This window comes from Nipponia nippon, unplaced genomic scaffold (genome assembly GCF_047370975.1).
Source record: "Nipponia nippon isolate SJK-2023a ecotype South Korea unplaced genomic scaffold, ASM4737097v1 scaffold_25, whole genome shotgun sequence".
In the NCBI taxonomy this organism is placed as follows: Eukaryota; Metazoa; Chordata; class Aves; order Pelecaniformes; family Threskiornithidae; genus Nipponia; species Nipponia nippon.
Window position 1 is genome coordinate 1,140,521 of NW_028262342.1, and position 19,216 is coordinate 1,159,736.

A 19,216-nucleotide genomic window follows, 5' to 3' on the forward strand; every position below is an offset into this window, starting at 1 on the left:
GGATGTCTATGAGTAATGGCCATGGACAGCATCCTTTGCTGATGTAAATGTGCTTGCTCCCACAAACTTTCACCTACCTCCATCAGTTTGCATCAGGTGAAAATGTTGCTCTGCCTATCTGTAGAGGCCATTTATAGCAATATAATGACATGATGTGGTAATTTATCTGCATCCTGAAATCACAGGCTGAGCTTAGAGCGATGGTCGTGGTAAACACCCTCAAGGTCAGCCAGAAGCAGTACTGGGCCATAGTCCAGCACTCAACAGGGGCAGCATTGGAAAGGGATGTGAACCCCAGCCTGCAGGACACCACACACATGCTGGGGAGGTTTGAAAGCAAATTCCTCCAGCTGACCTCTCCAAAATGATGAGGGTTCCCGCTGTAGGATGTCCTGTGTACCAGGTCTCCTGAGGACATGACCCTGCATGGAGCCCCTCGTGGCACAAACCAACCCATCAGCTAGAGATTTGCTGACAACAGAAAACGAATGAGCACCTTTTAGAAAGGAAAGAAAACAAACGTGCGCTCGGATGACTCACATACCTGCTCTGACACATCTTTCTGGGAAGCCATGGGACAGACCAGTGCTCAGAGAGTGTTTGCAACAGTAACTAAGGGTGCGGCCACCCCACAGCGACTGTAACGTGGGCCGGGGTACCTGCACTCGGTTCAGCCGCAGCAAGGGCACAGGGGTACATCCCCACACTGTGCCAGCATGTCCAGCTCCACTATTGTGTCAGGAAATGGAAAGCCACCTCTATAGGGGTGGCATCTTGATAAGCCCATGTTTGCATGACTGCAAACAGACCAGGGTGGGGATAAGCTTTTGTGACAGTCTTGCTACAGCAGATCCATCCTTGAGACTGCTTCCTTTACTACAGGTTGGCATAAATTTAGTAATCGGAGAGTAGGAGCATAAGACAAATAAGCTGCGTTATAAGAAGGGCTTCTGTTTGATCAAATATCTTTGTACATGATCACTAATTAACCCATTGGCTTAGATGGCTGAAAATGGCTGACAATGGCTGAAATGGCTGAAAATGGCTGAAGTGTCACTTGAGCAATGCACAATGAAGATCACAGTGGGATTTAGGTCAACTTTGTGTGGCTCTGACACTGCAGCTCTGAGATAGCAAAAGATTTATGTGGAACCGGGTGCAATTGCATCCAGAAGGGGACACTGCATCTGGATGGCTGCTCCCACATTGCCAAAACCCATCAATCTGTGTCACAGCAGCTTATGGTGACAATGTGGACACAGTCTCCTCTGCTGCCTGGTAACTATTCCCCTGTGTTAAAATCCTGACTGACTGCTCTTAAGAGAAAGTGGCTACTAAGAGTTGAAAAACCTACTTAGTTAATTCTTGAGTGTGAATAATGAGATATAAGGCTCCATCATGAAAATCAAGGGGACCTATGGATCCTTGGCACTGAGGAAAACCAGGTTCATTCATCTCATGTGCCATCACATCCAGTGTGACAGCAGAGCTTTGAAGGAGTTTGCTCACCTCTTGCTTGGCAGACTCATCCTGGAAGCAGGTGTGCTGGAGGTAGTAAGCACCCATGGCCTGGTATTTGTCATCAGAGGAGCACAGAAGTTGTATGGCTTTCTGGATGGTCATTGTACCGCCGTCTATCTCATCACCACATATTCTGCGTAAAAGAGAAATACAGCACTGATTGAGTGCTCAGCCAAAAGCGCTACGTCAGTACTGGGAATTATTAGGAAGGAATCAATTACAAAATGTAAAATATTATCACATCACCGCATAAACCACATGGTGCACCCCTAGTGCATTTCTCTGTCTCAAAAAAAGAGAATATAAAAGTGGAAAATAAAAGCTCAGTTGAGGTGCTAGATGTTTAATCATGTCTAAAATGGAAGGTTTAATGAACAGAGAACCAGTATTCACTGTTCCTCAAATAAAAGAATTAGTGGACAAGAGTGAAACCATCTGTCAGGTTAGTAGGACAAACTAAAGCAGGCAGATGCTTTTCCCACAGCATGTGATCCTTTGATGTGAGATGTGGTGGAAGCAAAAATGTGAGAGCAGTTGATGGTCTCTGGAGGCTAGAGCAGATCCCTTAGGAAAAGGCAACAGGCATGTCTGGAGTGACAGAATGGACAAATATTGAGTTTACAGCACTGAGACATCCCGCTGCCGGGGTACGTTTACATCAGGAGTTTCCAAGCTCTTCATAAAAGTTGGCCACTGTCATCATCCCCTGTTATAGGTAAAGAACGTGCCTACAGACTCCAGAGGAAGGATATGAATACCTCTGGCTTGGAACAGGACTGAAACCTTGGGATAAATACAAACACCTGGAGATTAGTCCACTTGTTTAGAAATATGAAGGTCCTGCTCTCTTTGGCTTGTACTTATTTAGCATCATCTGTGATGTTTTAACCACATAAAATTAGAAAGAGGTACAAACTTTCAGACTGATGAAGGGACTCTGAAACGCAAAGCTTGTCTGTGTTTCCAATTATATCAGTTAGTCTAATAAAAGTTAATATCTCTTAGCATCCTTGCACCTTCGGTCTGCAGCTGGCTGCAGCAGGATCTCTGCTCACGGCAGCAGTGTCTGCGTTAATTTGCATCAGAGTAAACGACCACACAAAATTCAGGATTGAGAAGAGTCAAACCCCAAACTCCTGTTTGGTTATTACTATTTTCAGCAGTGACGGGATACAAACGGGAAATGCTTTGTTAACAGTGGATGAAATCAAAAAGTGTGGGGGCTTTGCTAGGATGACTAGGTCATCGTTGTGCCTGACTGATGTTATTCCTTGTTCAGGATCCAGTTGCAACTGATGGGGAGTTTTACGTGGAGACCAGGGAGATCAGCTCCTGCTTGAACCACATTAATTTTTATACAGTCTTGCTCCATGTCATACTAGTGAGTGACTATGTAGAGGGGCTGATCATCTTCAGACAATCCGATAGGCTAACAAAACAGAGGGGTTTTTAATAAGTGCTTTAAACGAACCTATTACATTTGAAGTATTGAATATTACTATGAGGGAGTGGCTTCTTCTAGGCACGAGATATGCAGACTCATTTTGATTGTGCCAAAGAAATGTTAAGAATAAAGGTCTAGAAAGGACACCCAAGTGTGGTCACCGCAGCCAGCAGCTTACAATAAGATAAAATATTTTGTCCTTAAGCATCCAAAGGTTCACCTCCACACAGCACGGGCCAGTGAATAATATCCACGATTCTATAGCAAATTTCATACCAAATAGCAAAAGCCAACAATTACGCTGTGACACTGGAAGACAGCATGAAAGACTCTTTTGTCTCCCCTATCCTTGGTGGTAGTTGCACCCAGTTTAAATTACTCATTTAAGCACCTGTGTAGTCAATGGAGAGAAATAGGGGCTTCCAAAGAACAACTTGTCTTTGTGTCTTAGACATTTTTCCTAAGACAGGGAGACCCGGCCTCTGGAGATACCTCTGCCTCTGTTGGTATGCAGGAATGATAGACAGCAGTCTTGGACTGGACCTTAAGCATTCGATGTCTAAGGTTAGATGATCCTCATTCCACTTTTATTTCTACACTAACAATAAAACATCACTTCATCATATGATTTTTCATCAGTTTGAACCTCTGTCAAAACTTGGCTCCAAGAAACTTCCGTTACACTTGCCACAAGGAAACACAAAGCTGGCAAGACAAAGTTCAAACTAGAAACTGTGAAACCTCAGAGATCTTTGGTTTGGATCCAGGATGCCATGATTTTCTCTTAGTCTTTTTCATGCTCCCGAGTCACACTACAGCTGAGACACCGATGAATCCAGCATGAGTAGCACCAGAGGGACTTCTTTGAGAACTCAGGCCTGGGCTCTCAGTGTGCGGAGGGAGGCATATTAATAAAAATACCAGGTCAGTGGCCATGCAGCACACAGAATCACGGTGAATTATTTCTTTTTAATTTACCAAATTGAGAAAACTCCTAAATCAGGTGCACTTTTTATGAGAAAGAAGGATGTCCACTTGGTCCAGCTACTCAAGCAAGGCGATTTTCTACACATCCACTCCGTAAGAGGGCCAGACACTCCTTCAGCAGGGAAAAACTAGGCATTCAGGTCCAGTTCTGTGTGGCAAAAGATGGGGAAGGTTCCATTTTCCCTGCTGGCTCACCAACAGGAGAAGTTCACAGAGGGTAAGCAGCCAGGCTCAGTCACGCCGCCCAAGAAGAAGCAGTGATTTCTGCTTGCTTGGAATATAATCACCCTGGCAAAGCCTGAGATTGTTCATCAGCCAGTCAGGGATATTCCTAACCAGATCTACATTACAAGAACAACAGCCTGCTCCAAGACAAATTCTTGGACAGTGGCCATCTCCAATCTGGGCCAATGTGCCTGGTAGGAAGAGCTCCAAAGGTGGTTGTTCTTCCACAAGAAAGAAGCAATCAGAATAGGGAGAGACGTCAATTAGAAATGTTTCAACAGGAGACAAATTAGATGATCAGATTCAGGTGTGGAAGGGAAACATACTTAAGAGGTTCAGTATCACAGAAAGGCAAATTCCCTCATTTGATACTAATGCCTTTTGTTCACTTTGTATTAGCAGATCGGTTTGCATTAATCAGATCTAAGTCTCCAGCCTGGTTGTTAGGGCTACAAGTCTCAGGAGAGGAGGAAGCCAGAAAACACTAACAAATTCCATTGTTCGCTAATAAAATCAGAGTGAAGACACTCAAAGCAGAGTGTCTAACACATCCAAACCTTCCAGAGTCAGGCCACACCAGAGCAAACCTGATAGCCATGCTCCACACCAAGCAGCCATGTCCACCTCTGCGACATGGCACCAAGGTTTTGATGCCACTGAAAGCTCAGCTGGAGCTTCCCCCCAGGTGTTGCTTGGGGGGTAGATACCAGGGAAGATGGGCACAGATTGACACTGAGCCAGGGAGGAGGGAATCCTCGCCATGTGCGGTGATATGGACCCTGCCAGGACAGCATCACACGCAGCTCCACAGCAATTGCTTTGGATGCAAAGGCACAGTGCAGGCAAGTTCACATCACAAGGAGCCAGCACTGTGAAATAGTCATTTTTAGAGGCAGTTTACCCCAAATAAGAACAAACCAAAATGAAACTGCCTATCATCGTACTTGGTTCTGATTTCATTGCGTGGCATAGCCCTGGAGAATTTATGTTTTGATACTGCTCACCTTTATTTATCCCAAAAGAGAGGAGATCTATCAGAAAACACCCTCAGTACCTTTTCTGACTCTTTCAATAACTTTTGTATGTTTTCACTGTCTATAGTATTTCCTGAGCCCCTGCCTAGGAATGAATGGTTTACAGGACACACACTTACTCTCCCTGAACATCAGCCACAGCTCACAGAGGCTGCTGCAGCTCAGCTGGGGCCAAGTCAGCATCACCATAGACAAACAGGACCAGATGGAAAATCCAAAGGGTTGCCCCAGCCTTTACGGCCTCTTCTGTAGCTGCCAGCCAGGGTGTTCAACGTCTTTAACAGAGTAGCACCAAGATATTCTATATTTCCAGGTGCCTTGAGAGACACTTGCTTTCCCATGATCTCTGATGAGGTGTTTTAGTATCTTTCTCCCATATACAGAGAACACCAAAGGCAAATGCATCCACGTCTTAAAATAAGGCCAAAGGTGCATGTAGTATTATGGAAGACAATGCATATTGTAGGTGTCCATTAATGGCTCCCAATCTATATCAGCAACTCTTAGCTGGGGAATGTCTGCAGACACCCGGCTCACCTCTTCATCTTCACAAATGAGAATACCCTGAATCCTTCACAAGGGTTGAGATTAGTCTGGCCTCTCAGTAATGTCTCCAGCTCAGACACCTGGGTTTCCCCTGAAGTCAGCCAAGAGGCACTGACTTTGTTAGGGGGAATCTCACCGACCTACCTCAGATTTCAGCTCCATTGGCTACTGACGGCATCTCTGAAAGGGCAACAGGGGCGCCCAGCTCAGATGCAGGCATCTCCTAAAGAAGTGATAAGCACGTGGCCAGTTGACTACAGCACAGACTATTGCAGAGTCACAACCACCACGTATCATGATCTAGCCTGGCCCTGGGCTGTCAGTCCCATGTGCATGTGGTATCTGAAGCACTACATGCAACACGTCTGCAAGCAGAACTAATACGATGTCAGCTGGTGGTAGCCACAGTTTTCTTGTAGCTGAAGTTCCAGCTGGAAGGGGATGAAGACTCAAAGTTTTCTAGGATGCATTAAACATCACATCCTTTATTACTGCTTCTTGTTATCGCCACCTGATGACCAAGGAGGATGTAGAAACTTTTTTCCTGACTGGACTGAATTGCAACATGTTATTTAGCTAAAAGCTGGCCAGCTCGAGATGACACACTATCACTTGGAGGATGTTGCAGGTAGCACCCATCAGCAGAAATGGTTAAAAGCAGGCAAATATGCATAGAGTTCACCAGCTGCTGAAACCACTGTTGCTGCCAGTTTCCAGGATGAAAGGCTGCAGATCTGCGGGGTGTCATGAGAGCCCAAACAGGAGAAGGGTTCCAGGGAGAAGAGGGAGCCCTGGACACCAAGAAGACTCCCCCCAGCTCTCTCAGGCAGAAGGACTCGCTCCAGAGAGCTGTATTGTGGCAAAATGTAAGTGCTGCTCATTGAGAACTGCCTTTGGGCAGGAGCCACCAGAATAACCCATGAACTTCTGAGCCCAGGACAGATATACTGAGCTTGGAAATGTTGTTCCAGATATGACATAATGCTTACAAAGGCTTAAGCCCCTGAGTGGTTATAGAGAAGTATGTCTGGAAGGGACATCAGAAGGTCCCTCTCTGCTCACTGAGGCAAGAGCATAATGACAGGGGTGGTGGAAGAGAATATACTTCAGGAGGAGGTTTCTCAAAGCAAGGCAGTACTGTTTAACCTCCTGATCTGAACAAACAATGCAGAACTCAGATTTCATCACCAGCACCAATATTATGGGGTGAGTAAAATCCTACATCACGGTTTAGTTTATCATAGAATCATAGAATGTTTTTTTCCCAAAAAACATTTGGGTGTTAAACTACTCATCAGCTAGCTGGAGGAAAGGTGCTGTCATCAACTAGAGTTGCTTCTGTAAGAGGAAGGACTCCTCTGAGAGATAGTTATCAAGGAGACAGCTCTTCTATGTCTTACATGGCCGAAGCCAGTTCAATAAATGGAAGCAATCGCACAATCAAGAATAGTTCCAGCAATTAAATAACTTCGTGACCAAATGCAGAGAGACTGTTCAGTACAGATAGTTTGACAGTTCTTGCATACTCAGCATTTTGATGTCTACACGCCACTCTCACTACCTGAGAACGTCCAATGACCACTTTTTCATCTCACACCATCCAAGGAGATCAGATCCACAGCACAGGGCACCTGAGAAGCACCACTCTTGAGCCAGTACTGACACTACCCACAGTCACTGCGTGACAGAGCAGTTTTGTATCACAGACAGACCCAGTGGATCAGAGGTCCCACTGTAATCACTCTCGCAGCAATGGAAATCACCCCACCGGGTCACCTCTGAAAGCACGGAAACTATCTAGCCCTTCCCTTGCTCATAGAGACAGTTTGCTAACCTGCAGACAAGACATCCACCTACTCAGGAGATTTGCAGCATGAAAACTGAACACAAAATTATCCTTGTTATAAAGGCAAAAACTACCTGAAGAACTACTAGAGTAGGAAGAACAGAGCCCCAAACAGGGAACTACCAGCAGCTATTACCCAGCTAAGCCCTCTTCCTGCATGCAGAGGTTAATAATGGGATGCCTACAAGCAAACCTCTCCCTACTCAAAGATCAGGCTACCCAAATGAAGACTGAGCTCTCTGAGTGCAGAATCCTCCAACCACAAACAGTCCTACCCAGCAAAGAGAGCCCAGATATGGTCCTAACCCATCTCTGCAGGCCCCTTCCCAACAAAAGCGCAGAGCAAGGCTAACAGTACAGACTTGCCAGGTACTTTATAAGGGCTAACGGCCTTCCAAATAAGTAATATTTTCAAAGAGGACAACTCCTTAGTATGTTTCCAAAACTTTAAGGACAACTCCTGCCATCTCCTTTGAGTCAAGAGCAGAAGCGCTTGTACCAACTGCCCTCCAAACTAGTCCAGCTCTGCAGTGAGTTTCATGTGAAGCAGGGGGGTGTGCCCCAGCCAAATCAGATTTACTCAGGGGACACAGTCCCAGTTGAGCCTACAACTTGAAGCCCAATGTTTCCACATCAGAACCAGTTCTGCCAGATGAGCCATGCCCCAAGCCAGGAGAAGTGTATAAATGGAGCCACTCCCTAACCAAAGGGCATCCAGCGCTGGAGAGTATTCCTCTCACAACAGCAGTTCTCTTCAGAAAATGCCATTATTCTTCAAGTGACCTTTCCAAAACAATGACCAAGTCTACAACCATGAGCGCCGTGCAGTGCAGAGCAGGGCTTGCTTTGGAGACAGCCTGCCTGCCTGGGACTAACTTCGCAAAAGCAATATTTTCCCTAGGCAGAAGCCAGCTGCAATCCCATGTTTAATCATTCTGCCATCCCTCCCACTACACTTTTATGCTCTTTGGTCAGAAATTCCCTAGAACAAGTTACTTCCAGTTTATGTAACATCTCTCTTTCCTACTCCAGAGGAATTACAAAGCTTCTGAAAGTAGCAAGCTGATGCCACTGGTGCTCCAGGTTGGCCAGGGCTAATTTTGCATGTGTTAAACATGAATTAACTGAGCACATGGGAAGCTAAGGTTTCATGACAACATGCTGATGGGCGAGTGACATTTCTTGGCATACACACTGTGGGATATACTTCTCCTACTCAATACAAAACAAGGGAGGCTGAGCAGAGAATTAGCCAGAGAAATCTGGAAATCGACATTCAGGTGTGGAAAAGGGCATGATTTGGGTCACACTGCTGACTGCGAGGGGGCATTTTCTCAAAATCTACATCACATCTTGGGTCAACGGCTCAACAATCTCAGGCCTTTGGTGCGAGTTACCACAAAGGCTATAAGCCCTGTTAATTTGTCTCACACTTATGCTGCAGTTGCAAATTCTTTTTTGGACCAGGCACCACCACGAATGAGCTCAGGAGCTTTAGGGTTTGTGTGACAAGCTGCCACATCTGTCTGGGAGCTGTGATAACTTCTGGGTTGGTGCAGAGCAGGCCCCGTATGACAGTGATGCAGCAATGGTAGTGCAGTAGCCTCTGGGAACACTCGTGGAAGATGCAGACCCTCCTTCTCCAGTCCAATAAAACATTACAGCCTTGAACTTGCAATGTTTTGCAGTTTAAAACATGCAAACCATAGTCTTCCAAGGCTATGGTTTGTGCAGATCATATCTCTTCCGAGACTATGGCAGAATATGGTTGGTGCTCCAGAGCTGGAGGCAGTGTAGCCATCAGCATCAGGGCAACTTTGAATCAACATCACTGTAATGCCATCAAAACCCCACTAGGTTTTATTTAGTCAGAGCTCTGCTGCATTGCACAGATATATCAGCTTGGGAGTGTCTGAGCTCACTGATGTGTTTTACCTGCCCTATTGTTGTAAGAAACATTTGTAAGAAGGGACCTGATGCTGAGACATGAAGGACCATCCTCCATCCTTGCCTAATTCCTAACCCCAATGGGACTGGATGCTCTGGACAGGAAGGAATTGAACAGCTTCCACTCCCTCCTCTTTCCTGGCTGGGTAAATTATTCCAATTAGGCTATTTATTTCAATTTCTGACTCAATTTTTTTCTGGAACCCAAATCAGACCTTTTGGGTGAATGTAGCAAGGGCTGGGTGGAAAGACAGAGGGGTAAATACAACCGCTCAGCAGGTTCTGAGCTCTGCTCCCTCAGGAACCCACTCCTTCAAAGTCAGTTGATTTTTTAGGTTTGTTTTCTGCCAAACCAAAGCAGCGTGACAGCCAGGAGAGGCACCCAAACTGCACAGCAGGCTTTCCGCTCTTCACCTCCCCCCCCTCATCTTGCAAAGGAGCTGTCAGCTAATACCACCACAGAGACTGGGGGATCATCTTGCCCAACATCACACAGCTACAGCAGAGATATATACACTGAGCCAGTCATATTGGTCTGCCTCCATAGCCCATGAAAACAAATAAGCCCTTTAAGAGTGTGACTCATCTGACCCACTTTAGACTCTACTGCAGGATGTGATTAAGCACAGTGTGTGCTGGCGAGCTGATCTGCATTGGCTATAAAGCAGCTCAGGTGACTAGCTCTGATGGACAGACCTCCACAGCAGATGTCTACATTTACTCAGATTCAGCCCACTGCAACAGACTTACTTGGAGCCGGACTGAGCCTGTCCATAAACCACGTCCTGCTTGCAGCTCATCATGGGCTGGGCATAGACCACATCGGGCTTGTTGCTTGAGGGGCAGGAGAGGGCCCGTGCTGGCATTTTTTTACTTGTCCTGGTAGTTCCTTGCTGGGTGCTACAGCTGCTGTAGATGCTCTGGCGGTTCAAGGTCGTCTTGTGCTCTGCCCGGCCCCCCACCTGACTCTTCCTCAGCGTGCCCCGGGGCGGTTCGCAGTAGAGGTCAGGCTCGCTCCGGCTGCTCTTGATGTTCTGCACAAAGCAGTAGTCGCTGCCGGCCCTGGTGGGGCTGCAGACAGCCTTGCTGTAGTGCTTGCTGCCCCAGCCCTCCATCTGGCTGTACGAGCTGTAGCGCCTGTTCTCCACGTCCCGCTTCAGGGTCCCATTGTACAGCTGGTCAAAGAGAAAATAGGAGACCAAAAAATTAGGAAAGGGTTGAGCTGCAGATTGACATTGCCAAGCCCACTCCCGCATCGGTGTCACAGCTACCGAATTCCTAAGCTCTGAAGTATTTTTGTGGCCCAAAATTTATGGGATGTTAGCCCACCTGCAGCCCTTACAAAGGTGCCAAACCCTCCCTTGAAATATGGGGATACTTAGTGATCAGGACATGGTATCCAGGAGCTTGAAAGCAGAACTGAAAGCTCAAACATGACCCTGGCATTAGAGAAAACGCCTTATTTCCAACACATGGGGTCTAACCCAAGCTGTAATTAGAGGAGCTCACATCACATCTCTTGCCATCACAGAGAATGATGCCCCATTCTGACTTTCCAGCACTGCCTGCATTTATTTTTAATTTCCTTACACTATTTTGTTCCCCTTCCATCTGTAAGTTTCTTAGGAAGGGAGTAAAGGGAGTGAAAAGTCAGTAAGAAGGGATTCTTGAATCTCATTGTGCCAAGAAACAAGTGGAGACAAGGAATAGCTGCTCATGAGTTACAAGGTGTGTAGTATCAGCTCATTTAATGGGATTTTCTGAGAACAATGGGGGATATGCAATAAGTATTGAGATGACTAAGCCAGGAAGAAAAAAAAAAAAGAATAAGAGACAGTAAGAAAACCAACTGCAATTAATCAAATGAAAAATGGCTTTAGCTGGCCTGCTGTCAGTTCAAAATATCTTCACCACTTCACCAAAAGTCCTCCACATTTGCCCCAAGTACACCAGGATTGAATCCAACATTCTTTTGCAGTATTAAACCTTCTGGATGTCAATGCTGGTACCTGGAAGCCTGCAGGGTTGTACCCAAGTGAGAGACAAGTCACTAAGGTATGTACTACAGACAAGAAAATAAATAAAGCTATTTTAGTGGTCTTTGCCCTATGATATTGAGTTTTTCCACTGCATCCCCCTCAGCACGCTGGCAAGCGGATCTCCAAGACGTACAGCAAACAGGCATGAAAAGAACTAAGGAATAAAACTGCCTGCCCCGTTCCCCTTTGGTTTGTCTTGGCAAAACTCATCTGTGGTCTCTTGTTGGGCCAAGGTTTTTTTTCTCACCTAACTTTAAGCAGCGGTACTTTGGATGTCTCTTTCTGGAAAAGCCACCCAGGCATCCCTTGGGCTGGGAGAGAAAAGTCAACACTGGCACTTAATTATTTCCATGGAGCTTCAAGGCACAAGGTGTGAAAAGCCTGTGCCTGGTGCAATAGTTCATGTCACTGAAAAAAATCCGTATTTCCTAACCTAGAAAAAAACATGTGACAGGGAAATTGGTATCCTCTGCAGGCTCACTCTGAGTCCCGTTGCTCTGCCCCAACTTCATCCCAGCCCTGAGCACACTCAGCGTCATTCCTGTCTCCAACACTCTGCAGAATTGTCATTATGTTAATTAATTAAGCCAAATATTTCCATTAACAAACTGATCTTCAGGAATGCAGTGAATCCTCTCTGCTGTGTCCCAGAGAGTTGCACAGGTAACGGCTGAAAACTTTTAAAAAGGGTTACCTAGCAGGCATGCCGTCTGGATAAGAAGAAAGCCTTTAGTCCAGCTACGCCGATACCCAGCTTGCTCTGTCATTTGAGCACCAGTCTGAAGTAGTTTTCATACTTTCATTCTGCAGGTTTGCATCTAAACAGGTGAGTTGCTGGAAGGGGGGGAAAGGGGAGCAAATTCTCTTTGCGTTTACTCCAGAGGACACAGAAAAAACCTGTTAGTACTGCACCACAGCGGGTAACAGGTTTGCTGCATACTGCAGAGCTCCCAGGGATTTAGAAGAAGAATTTGCATGCGATAAGAATAGCAAGGACAAGGCACATGGGGGCTTCCCTGGCAGTGGGGCAAGCCCACTGAAATTTCCAGGATGGCCATGCACAGACGTTCTCTCCATCGTCATTTTGCTTTGGATGCAGCACGCACGCAGCTACGGCAAAGTCACCTTTCATGAAATCGTAATCTACTCCACTGTGGATGAGTGTGTCCTTCTAAGAGTGATATCGTCCTCATTCTTCCTTCATTTTCCTGGGTTCAGAAACCCTCGGGACAGCAAGGGAGGGGACAGGGTTGTGGCAGGAAGGTGCAGGGTGGACTTTGCTGCTTGGTGGAGCAGGGAACCTGCTCCCAGGGCTTGCCGCTGGCAACGGCTGGCTGGAGGACAGAGCAGCAGCTTGTTAGATGTGAGCCCTGTCGTTTTTCTTTATGAGTCAGTATAAGCTGGGATTATTTTGTAGGGCTGTCAGAAGCTTGGCAGAGCCATGGAGCCCCTGGGCATTTGCTGAAACCAATTCAGCTAACCATGGAAGAGCTAACTTGTTATTTATCTAAAGCTATTGTTTGCTTTCTAGTGTACTCACACGGGCTCTCCGCCAGCAGAACGGGTGAGGGAAGGTGTGAGTGTGTCTGTGTTTATAGATGTAGAATTATCAATTCTGTATTTCCTGCTGCGTTTTATAGTGGCATAGAGCATTGTCCTCTTTCTTGCCAGCCCTGAGATGGGTGAAGCAAAGCGACCGCCTGTTTGGAAAGACACCTTTCTGCAACACAGGGAGCCCTGAGCGGCAAGTCAGTGCAGGTCCTGGCAGGGTGGGGAAGCCTTTTGCAAACTCATGGGAAAATAGTTCCCGTGTGATGTGAAGCTCATTACCAAAGTCAGTGCATGACTTTTATTGCTGATTCTACCAGATGCTTGGCTGAGCCCATTTTAATCTCTTTCAAGTGGCACGGACCTAATTGGTATCTTAGAATTCCTCTTTGCAGCAGGAGCCTGATCCAAAGCCTCCAAATCGATGAGGAGTCTCCTGCCAGCTTCAGCGGATTTCAGACCTGCTTGCCAAACAATCTTTATGAATCCTTGCACAGATGTAGCTGACCTGATCGCTCCTTGATCTCGGCAAAGTGCCGTGTCTGTGCCTTAAGAGCAGCTTTCTCAGACTAAAACCTACGTCCCCATTTCAGGTGTTCACCAAGCTCAGTCAAAGACCTTTGCTTCTGACACTGGAGCAAACGTGGCCAAGGGAATGGAGTTCCCCATGTTGTTATCTCTGTGCTGGATGCAGCGATCAGTGAGATAGGATGCACAACAAGGTAGAAGCGAGGCACTGCCGTCTGGAGAAGAGATGACATCTCTGAAGGTGAAGGTGATGCTATTACATAGTCTGTGGTTTAAAGAGCCACCTGACAACAGTCTCGTAACTTTTGCTGATGCCATTACGTGTGTAGAGTGAGCTTTCCCTATGCAGAATAGCATTAGTGAAAGGAAATAATCAATCTCTCACCTTCAAACCTCATAAACCGCCCAGATTTCTTAAAACCCTGAATTGCATCTGCCCACTACTTGTGGGTGGTTGCATGGGGGAGGTGGGTCAGATCCACACCTCCTCCCTTTAGGAGTGTGGAGAAATGCTGGAAAACACAAGGAAGTCCCTCAAAGCAGAGTGGAGACAGAAAGCAGTGACTCCCTCTGCACTGCAAGGTCTGGAAACCATTTTAGAAGAGCACAGGCTGTCACCAAGACTTCTCCCTATGGGACCTGCGAATTCAGGGCAGTTTGGTAGGTCTCTTCTTTCAGCCAGACACCATCACACACCGGCAGTCCCCTGCACTCGTAGGATGCAGGAGGATGCTCACGTGCAGCTGGGATATGCCAACATCCTGAATTTTAGCCTGAACTTCTCCTCCCTACTGAGAAATGAGCCTGTATGTTTGAGGCCAAGCCCTGGGAGTCGTTCATTCATATTAAAAGAAGGAGGGGAGGCACGGGGAGGAAAGGCAGCGAAGATGAGCACTGATAGCGTGCAGGTGCTCTTATCAGGCCCCAGGAGTAAGTGCTTTCCTTCACTGGCAGCAGTAAAGACCTGCCTTTAAATTAATAAGCATGTGTGGATTACCAGTTCTCAGCCTGCAATATGGGACCATTTTAGAAACATCAATTGGAATATCCAACAGTCGCACGAGACAGGTAAATAAATAACCTCTTATTTCAACTGGAATAAAACTGGTGCTAGAGAGAAAGTCAAGATGGCATTATCCCGGTCATGGATCATGAGTCCTTTTCCATCTTTTTCTTCCATAAACCCTTTTGTTTAACAGGAAAAGTCCCTCTCCTCCTCCCGCTTTCCAGAGAAGTAGAAGCACAGAGCAAGGCACACCAGCCCTGGGAATGCGCTCCGATCTCAGCGCTGCCTTTCCACGTCGGAGGCCCTCCCAGATAACTGGGTGTTTCTGACTTCTGCATCTAAGGACGCGATCAGTTCATTACCTAGCTCTAATTTTTTCCCTTGCAATTTGTTTGTTTCTAGAGCAGCAGACAGAGAGAAGTAAAGGACTCCGTATAAACACGTCAGGAGCAGGTTTCTCCCAGGCTGGAGGGCAAAGCACAGGCAATGCAACATGACAGCGTCCCACCCTGAGTGATGGGTGGGGAAAACTCTTGATGCTACTTGCGAAATGCTGTAGCTGCTGCCTGCTACACACTCCATTGCAGGGAGAAAAATTGCAAAACCAGCAAATATATTGTTTATCTATTTCTGAAACACTCTTTCCCACCTCTCCTGGGTGCTGCCTTTCCGTATGCTTTTTCTTCTGGTTCTTTATGCAGCTGAGATTTAGGTCTTGATGGTTCAGTTTTTTCTGGCCAACTTGCTACTCCAAAGCACAAAGCCTCTTGCAAAACCTCACAGGGATACCAGGGTCTGACTGAGAATGATGTGCAACAACTATAAATCTTTGTTTTCTTTGATAAGATTGCTCAAACCACTCTATTTTTGGGGTTCTTTTAAACTTGAATGTGTCATCACAGCAAATGACAATTTTTGTCCTGAAATCCTTATGGAACAAAGCTCCCACTGACGATGAGAGATTTTTGTCCACAGAGGCAAAGCCAGCCAGGGATAGCAGGGAGTGTTCCCATTTCGTGGCGGACACCTCTCATGCAGGTAATGCATTTGGGAGAGAAAGCTCTGCAACTTTCTCCCACAGAGAATATTTGTTTCAGAATCTACATACAGTCTCTAGTGCAGAGGGATCACCAAAGTGCACGTTTTTCATTAGTGCCATAACGGACATAATTGCTACAGAAACCAAGCTGGGTGGGCCAGTGCAGCACAGAGCCTGAGACCCCAGCAGTGCTGCCTGAGGAAAGCAGTGGTCAGCACTGGTGGCCCGGTAGCCACTTGTCCTCAACTGTTATGTGCCAGGATCCAACTCAGCTAACTGCTTTGCTTGGAGCAGCACCAGACATGCCAAATATTCCTTGGTCTGGGAGCAGGGCTGCTCTCAGAAACATTACTCACTACAAGCCCCAGGGTGAGGGCAGCTCTGTGGGGACAATGATCTGCTCACTCTGCGGGAGGCAGGGCACCCTAACATCCGAGATGCACCTCCATCCCGACCCAGCACACCAGGGGCTTGTCTGCCCCTCGTTTGGGGCAGTGCCGGGGGGCCACGCTGCAGCTCACACCCACATCATGCCCGTGTATTTCCTTCTTGTGGTGGCAGCAGCAGCACGGGGAGGTCGGGTGTGCTTCTGCACCTTGTCCTGATACTGCGTCATCTTGACAGTGCCAAAACAGACATGGGACCTGGGAACCCCCAACTCTCTAGCAGGGATGGAGCTGCCAACCCAGCAGACCCAGGCAAGAGCAGTATTGCTGCAGGTGGGAATTAAGCCTCAGAGGGTCTTTGCTGATGGCATGCATCCTGGCTCCACATACTGCCTTCCCTTGGTGTTCGGGATTTGGCTGTGCATCTCCACAGCTGTGCGGGCAGTTGGGGTGAACAGCACACTCGCTGCAACCCACGGGCCACCTGACTGTGACAGTGGCTTTGAGCCCAGTGCTGAACAGATCCTATTTTTGGGGCTGTATTGAGGTGTCAGAGTCAAGGGTGCAGCTCATGCTGAGACTTCTCCTGCCATGACTGCACTGCTCTAGGTGCTCAGTTTAGCTTATTTAAACCTCCCTCAGGTTTGTCTGTGTAAATTGTGGTCACCACTGTACATTCTGTGGGACCTCAGGCACTGCTCAGGCCTTACTTCAGGACAGAGCGTAGCCAGCTCCTGCAGTTGGATGGCTTTGGGAACTGGTGGCCACTCATAACTCACATTGTCAGTAGGGTGACAAATGTCTCTAAGGGTCTTCTGGGCTCAACAGCGCCTGGATTGAAAGATCACCTAACACAGAGAGGTTTGCAGTCACTAAGGCACCCATCACTGCATCCCACCATGGTCACTGTGCAAATGGGACTGGGGACTTCATCCCTGAAGGCTGAGCCAACCCCTGACGCATGAGCCAAGGAAACGCTGCAGCCAAGCGCAAACCTGCTGCCACCCTCGGAGCACCTGTTTCTGGAGTGGTCCCACTGATTTCAGTGTTACCTACTCTGACAATGGGTAGGTACTCATTGCAATGCTAGTTACAGTGTTGCTACAACAAGGCACTCCACAAGAAGAATAAACAGAAAATAGTCTTGAGTAATGGATAAATCAAAGGTTTTAGTCAGAACTGTTGACTGATCCACAGAGAGCTCTTCCTCCAGATCTATCATTTCTTTTGCTCTGATATTTGAACATCAGTATCATAAGGCTGGGAAGAAAACTCAGAAGCAAAAAGCTTGAGATATCCAAGAAGACACAAAACAAGACAAAAGGAGGAAGTCAGGAATAGTAGTTTTTAAGAGCTGTGGGTGAGACAGGATACCTCCTGTCATTTAGAGTCACCATCTAAGCCAATGCCTGCGATTAAGGCGATCTAAGAGCAGCAGTGTCTAAGTTGCAGGTGCTGTGGAGCAGCAGTGTGGACGTGGATTGCCTATTACACCTTTTTAACTCCAGGAGTATTAAGAGCAAGCAATTTTCCTGAATACTATACTGGGTCATTTCCCTGACATACCTGAATTTGCCTGTGCATCTCAAAGGACTTTGAGACTTCTCAGAAACATTCACAGCACGAAGTCCAGCTGGAAAAAAGTCCAGCAGTTTTGTCTTCAAAAATAGATTTGCTTTATCTTTGTTTTCATGTCTTGCAACCCAGGAATTACAAATAGGAAACATTTTTTAGAATGCTTAAGAACCTGCACAGACTTCAAACAGGTCCATAGACAAACGTTAAAGTTAACCCAAGCTGGAGGCTGGTCATGGATGTGTGTAAACGTTTAGCGCTTTTCTGGAAGAAGCAAAATGGAGGAGGTTCCTTGGTGTGGTTGGGGAGTATGATGTCTGTTAAGCTTGTTAAGCAGATTTAGGCTTGAGGTTATATGTTCCAATGCGCCAATGGCACTTGGGACTCATCGCCCCTAACTGCAGTCGTCTACCTGTTAGGTGACTGCTCCGATCCAGCTACCACTGGAAGGAGACAGGCATCCAGAGGGGCTGATTCATCCTGACCTGACAGATCTCCAAGATAGAGGAGATGAATCACCTCTCTCTTTGTTGGCTATGGGAGGAGCCTAGATGACTTGTTAAGACTAAATGGCTGATTTTCAGATAGACACAGTTAGGTAAGACAAATTTTACTGTGAATCCTTCACAAGTCCCAGTCCCTTTTTCTAAAGTAGTCCAGGTCCTGAAGACCTTTACCAAAAATTTCTAGAATGAAAGGCTTGTAAGACAATTAGGTTTGGAGAAGGACCTTCCCTCATCAGTAAATGAAGAAGAGCCCTTCAGAGAAAAGCCATGAGCTGCATAAGTCCATGGTGAAGCAGAAGTGACTGAACTGCTGTGTCCACAGTACTCTATGGTGTCTAATGGAGGCCCTGATCTTCATAATCATCTTGCAAGCTGTTCATCAGAACACCAACATTGCTGGACATTGCTGGACAATTGCCAGTGGCATTTCAAACTACTTAGCACTTGTCCAGCTGTCATAATGATTGGGAAGAAGATCAAGAATGAACAAAATGAAACAATAATCCTCACACCAGCAACACTAGCTGCAGCACCACCTTGCCAGCATGAGCATGAACTGGAGGACCAGCTGTAGAGCTGGGGCTTAGCTTCCTCTCTCTTTAACAAACAAAAAAGCTAGAAACTACTGGAATGGCTGGAACAGAGCAGTTTTTCTTAGACAAAGCATAACAAACTCCATTCAGGAATTACAACAGACAAGCAGCAATGTATCATCGAAACAAAATATCACAATCTTATGAATCTGACTTATGAAGCTCAGAGACTCCACCTCTGGCTCAGGAGGCTGCAGATTTCTGGTGGCCACAAAAACACTCTGGGATGCATCACTGCCTGCTTACCATGTTTAGACCCTTCTGCAGGGGTCCATCATGGCCTTACTGATGGAAAGAGGACACTTGGCTGGCTGGACCTCTGCTCTGACTCATCATAGTCACCCTTTTCGTCTTAAACCAGGCAAAAACACCACTGTCTGGGATTTAACCAGCTCAGCAAAGGACATCATTGAAACAAGTCAACAGACTCTGTAAATAAAAATTTC

General features: G+C 46.7%; 1 protein-coding gene across 1 annotated transcript in view; it reads right to left on the reverse strand.

Annotated features, from left to right (window-relative positions):
• PKP1 (plakophilin 1) overlaps positions 1-19,216 on the reverse strand; it is a 43,195-nt gene that overhangs the window by 15,310 nt on the left and 8,669 nt on the right. Inside the window, exons 3-4 of the mRNA XM_009463291.2 lie at positions 10,301-10,725; positions 1,510-1,654 (exon numbers count right to left, since the gene is read on the reverse strand). Coding sequence (XP_009461566.1) covers positions 1,510-1,654; positions 10,301-10,725 — 570 coding nt within the window. The remainder of the gene's footprint in view (positions 1-1,509; positions 1,655-10,300; positions 10,726-19,216) is intronic.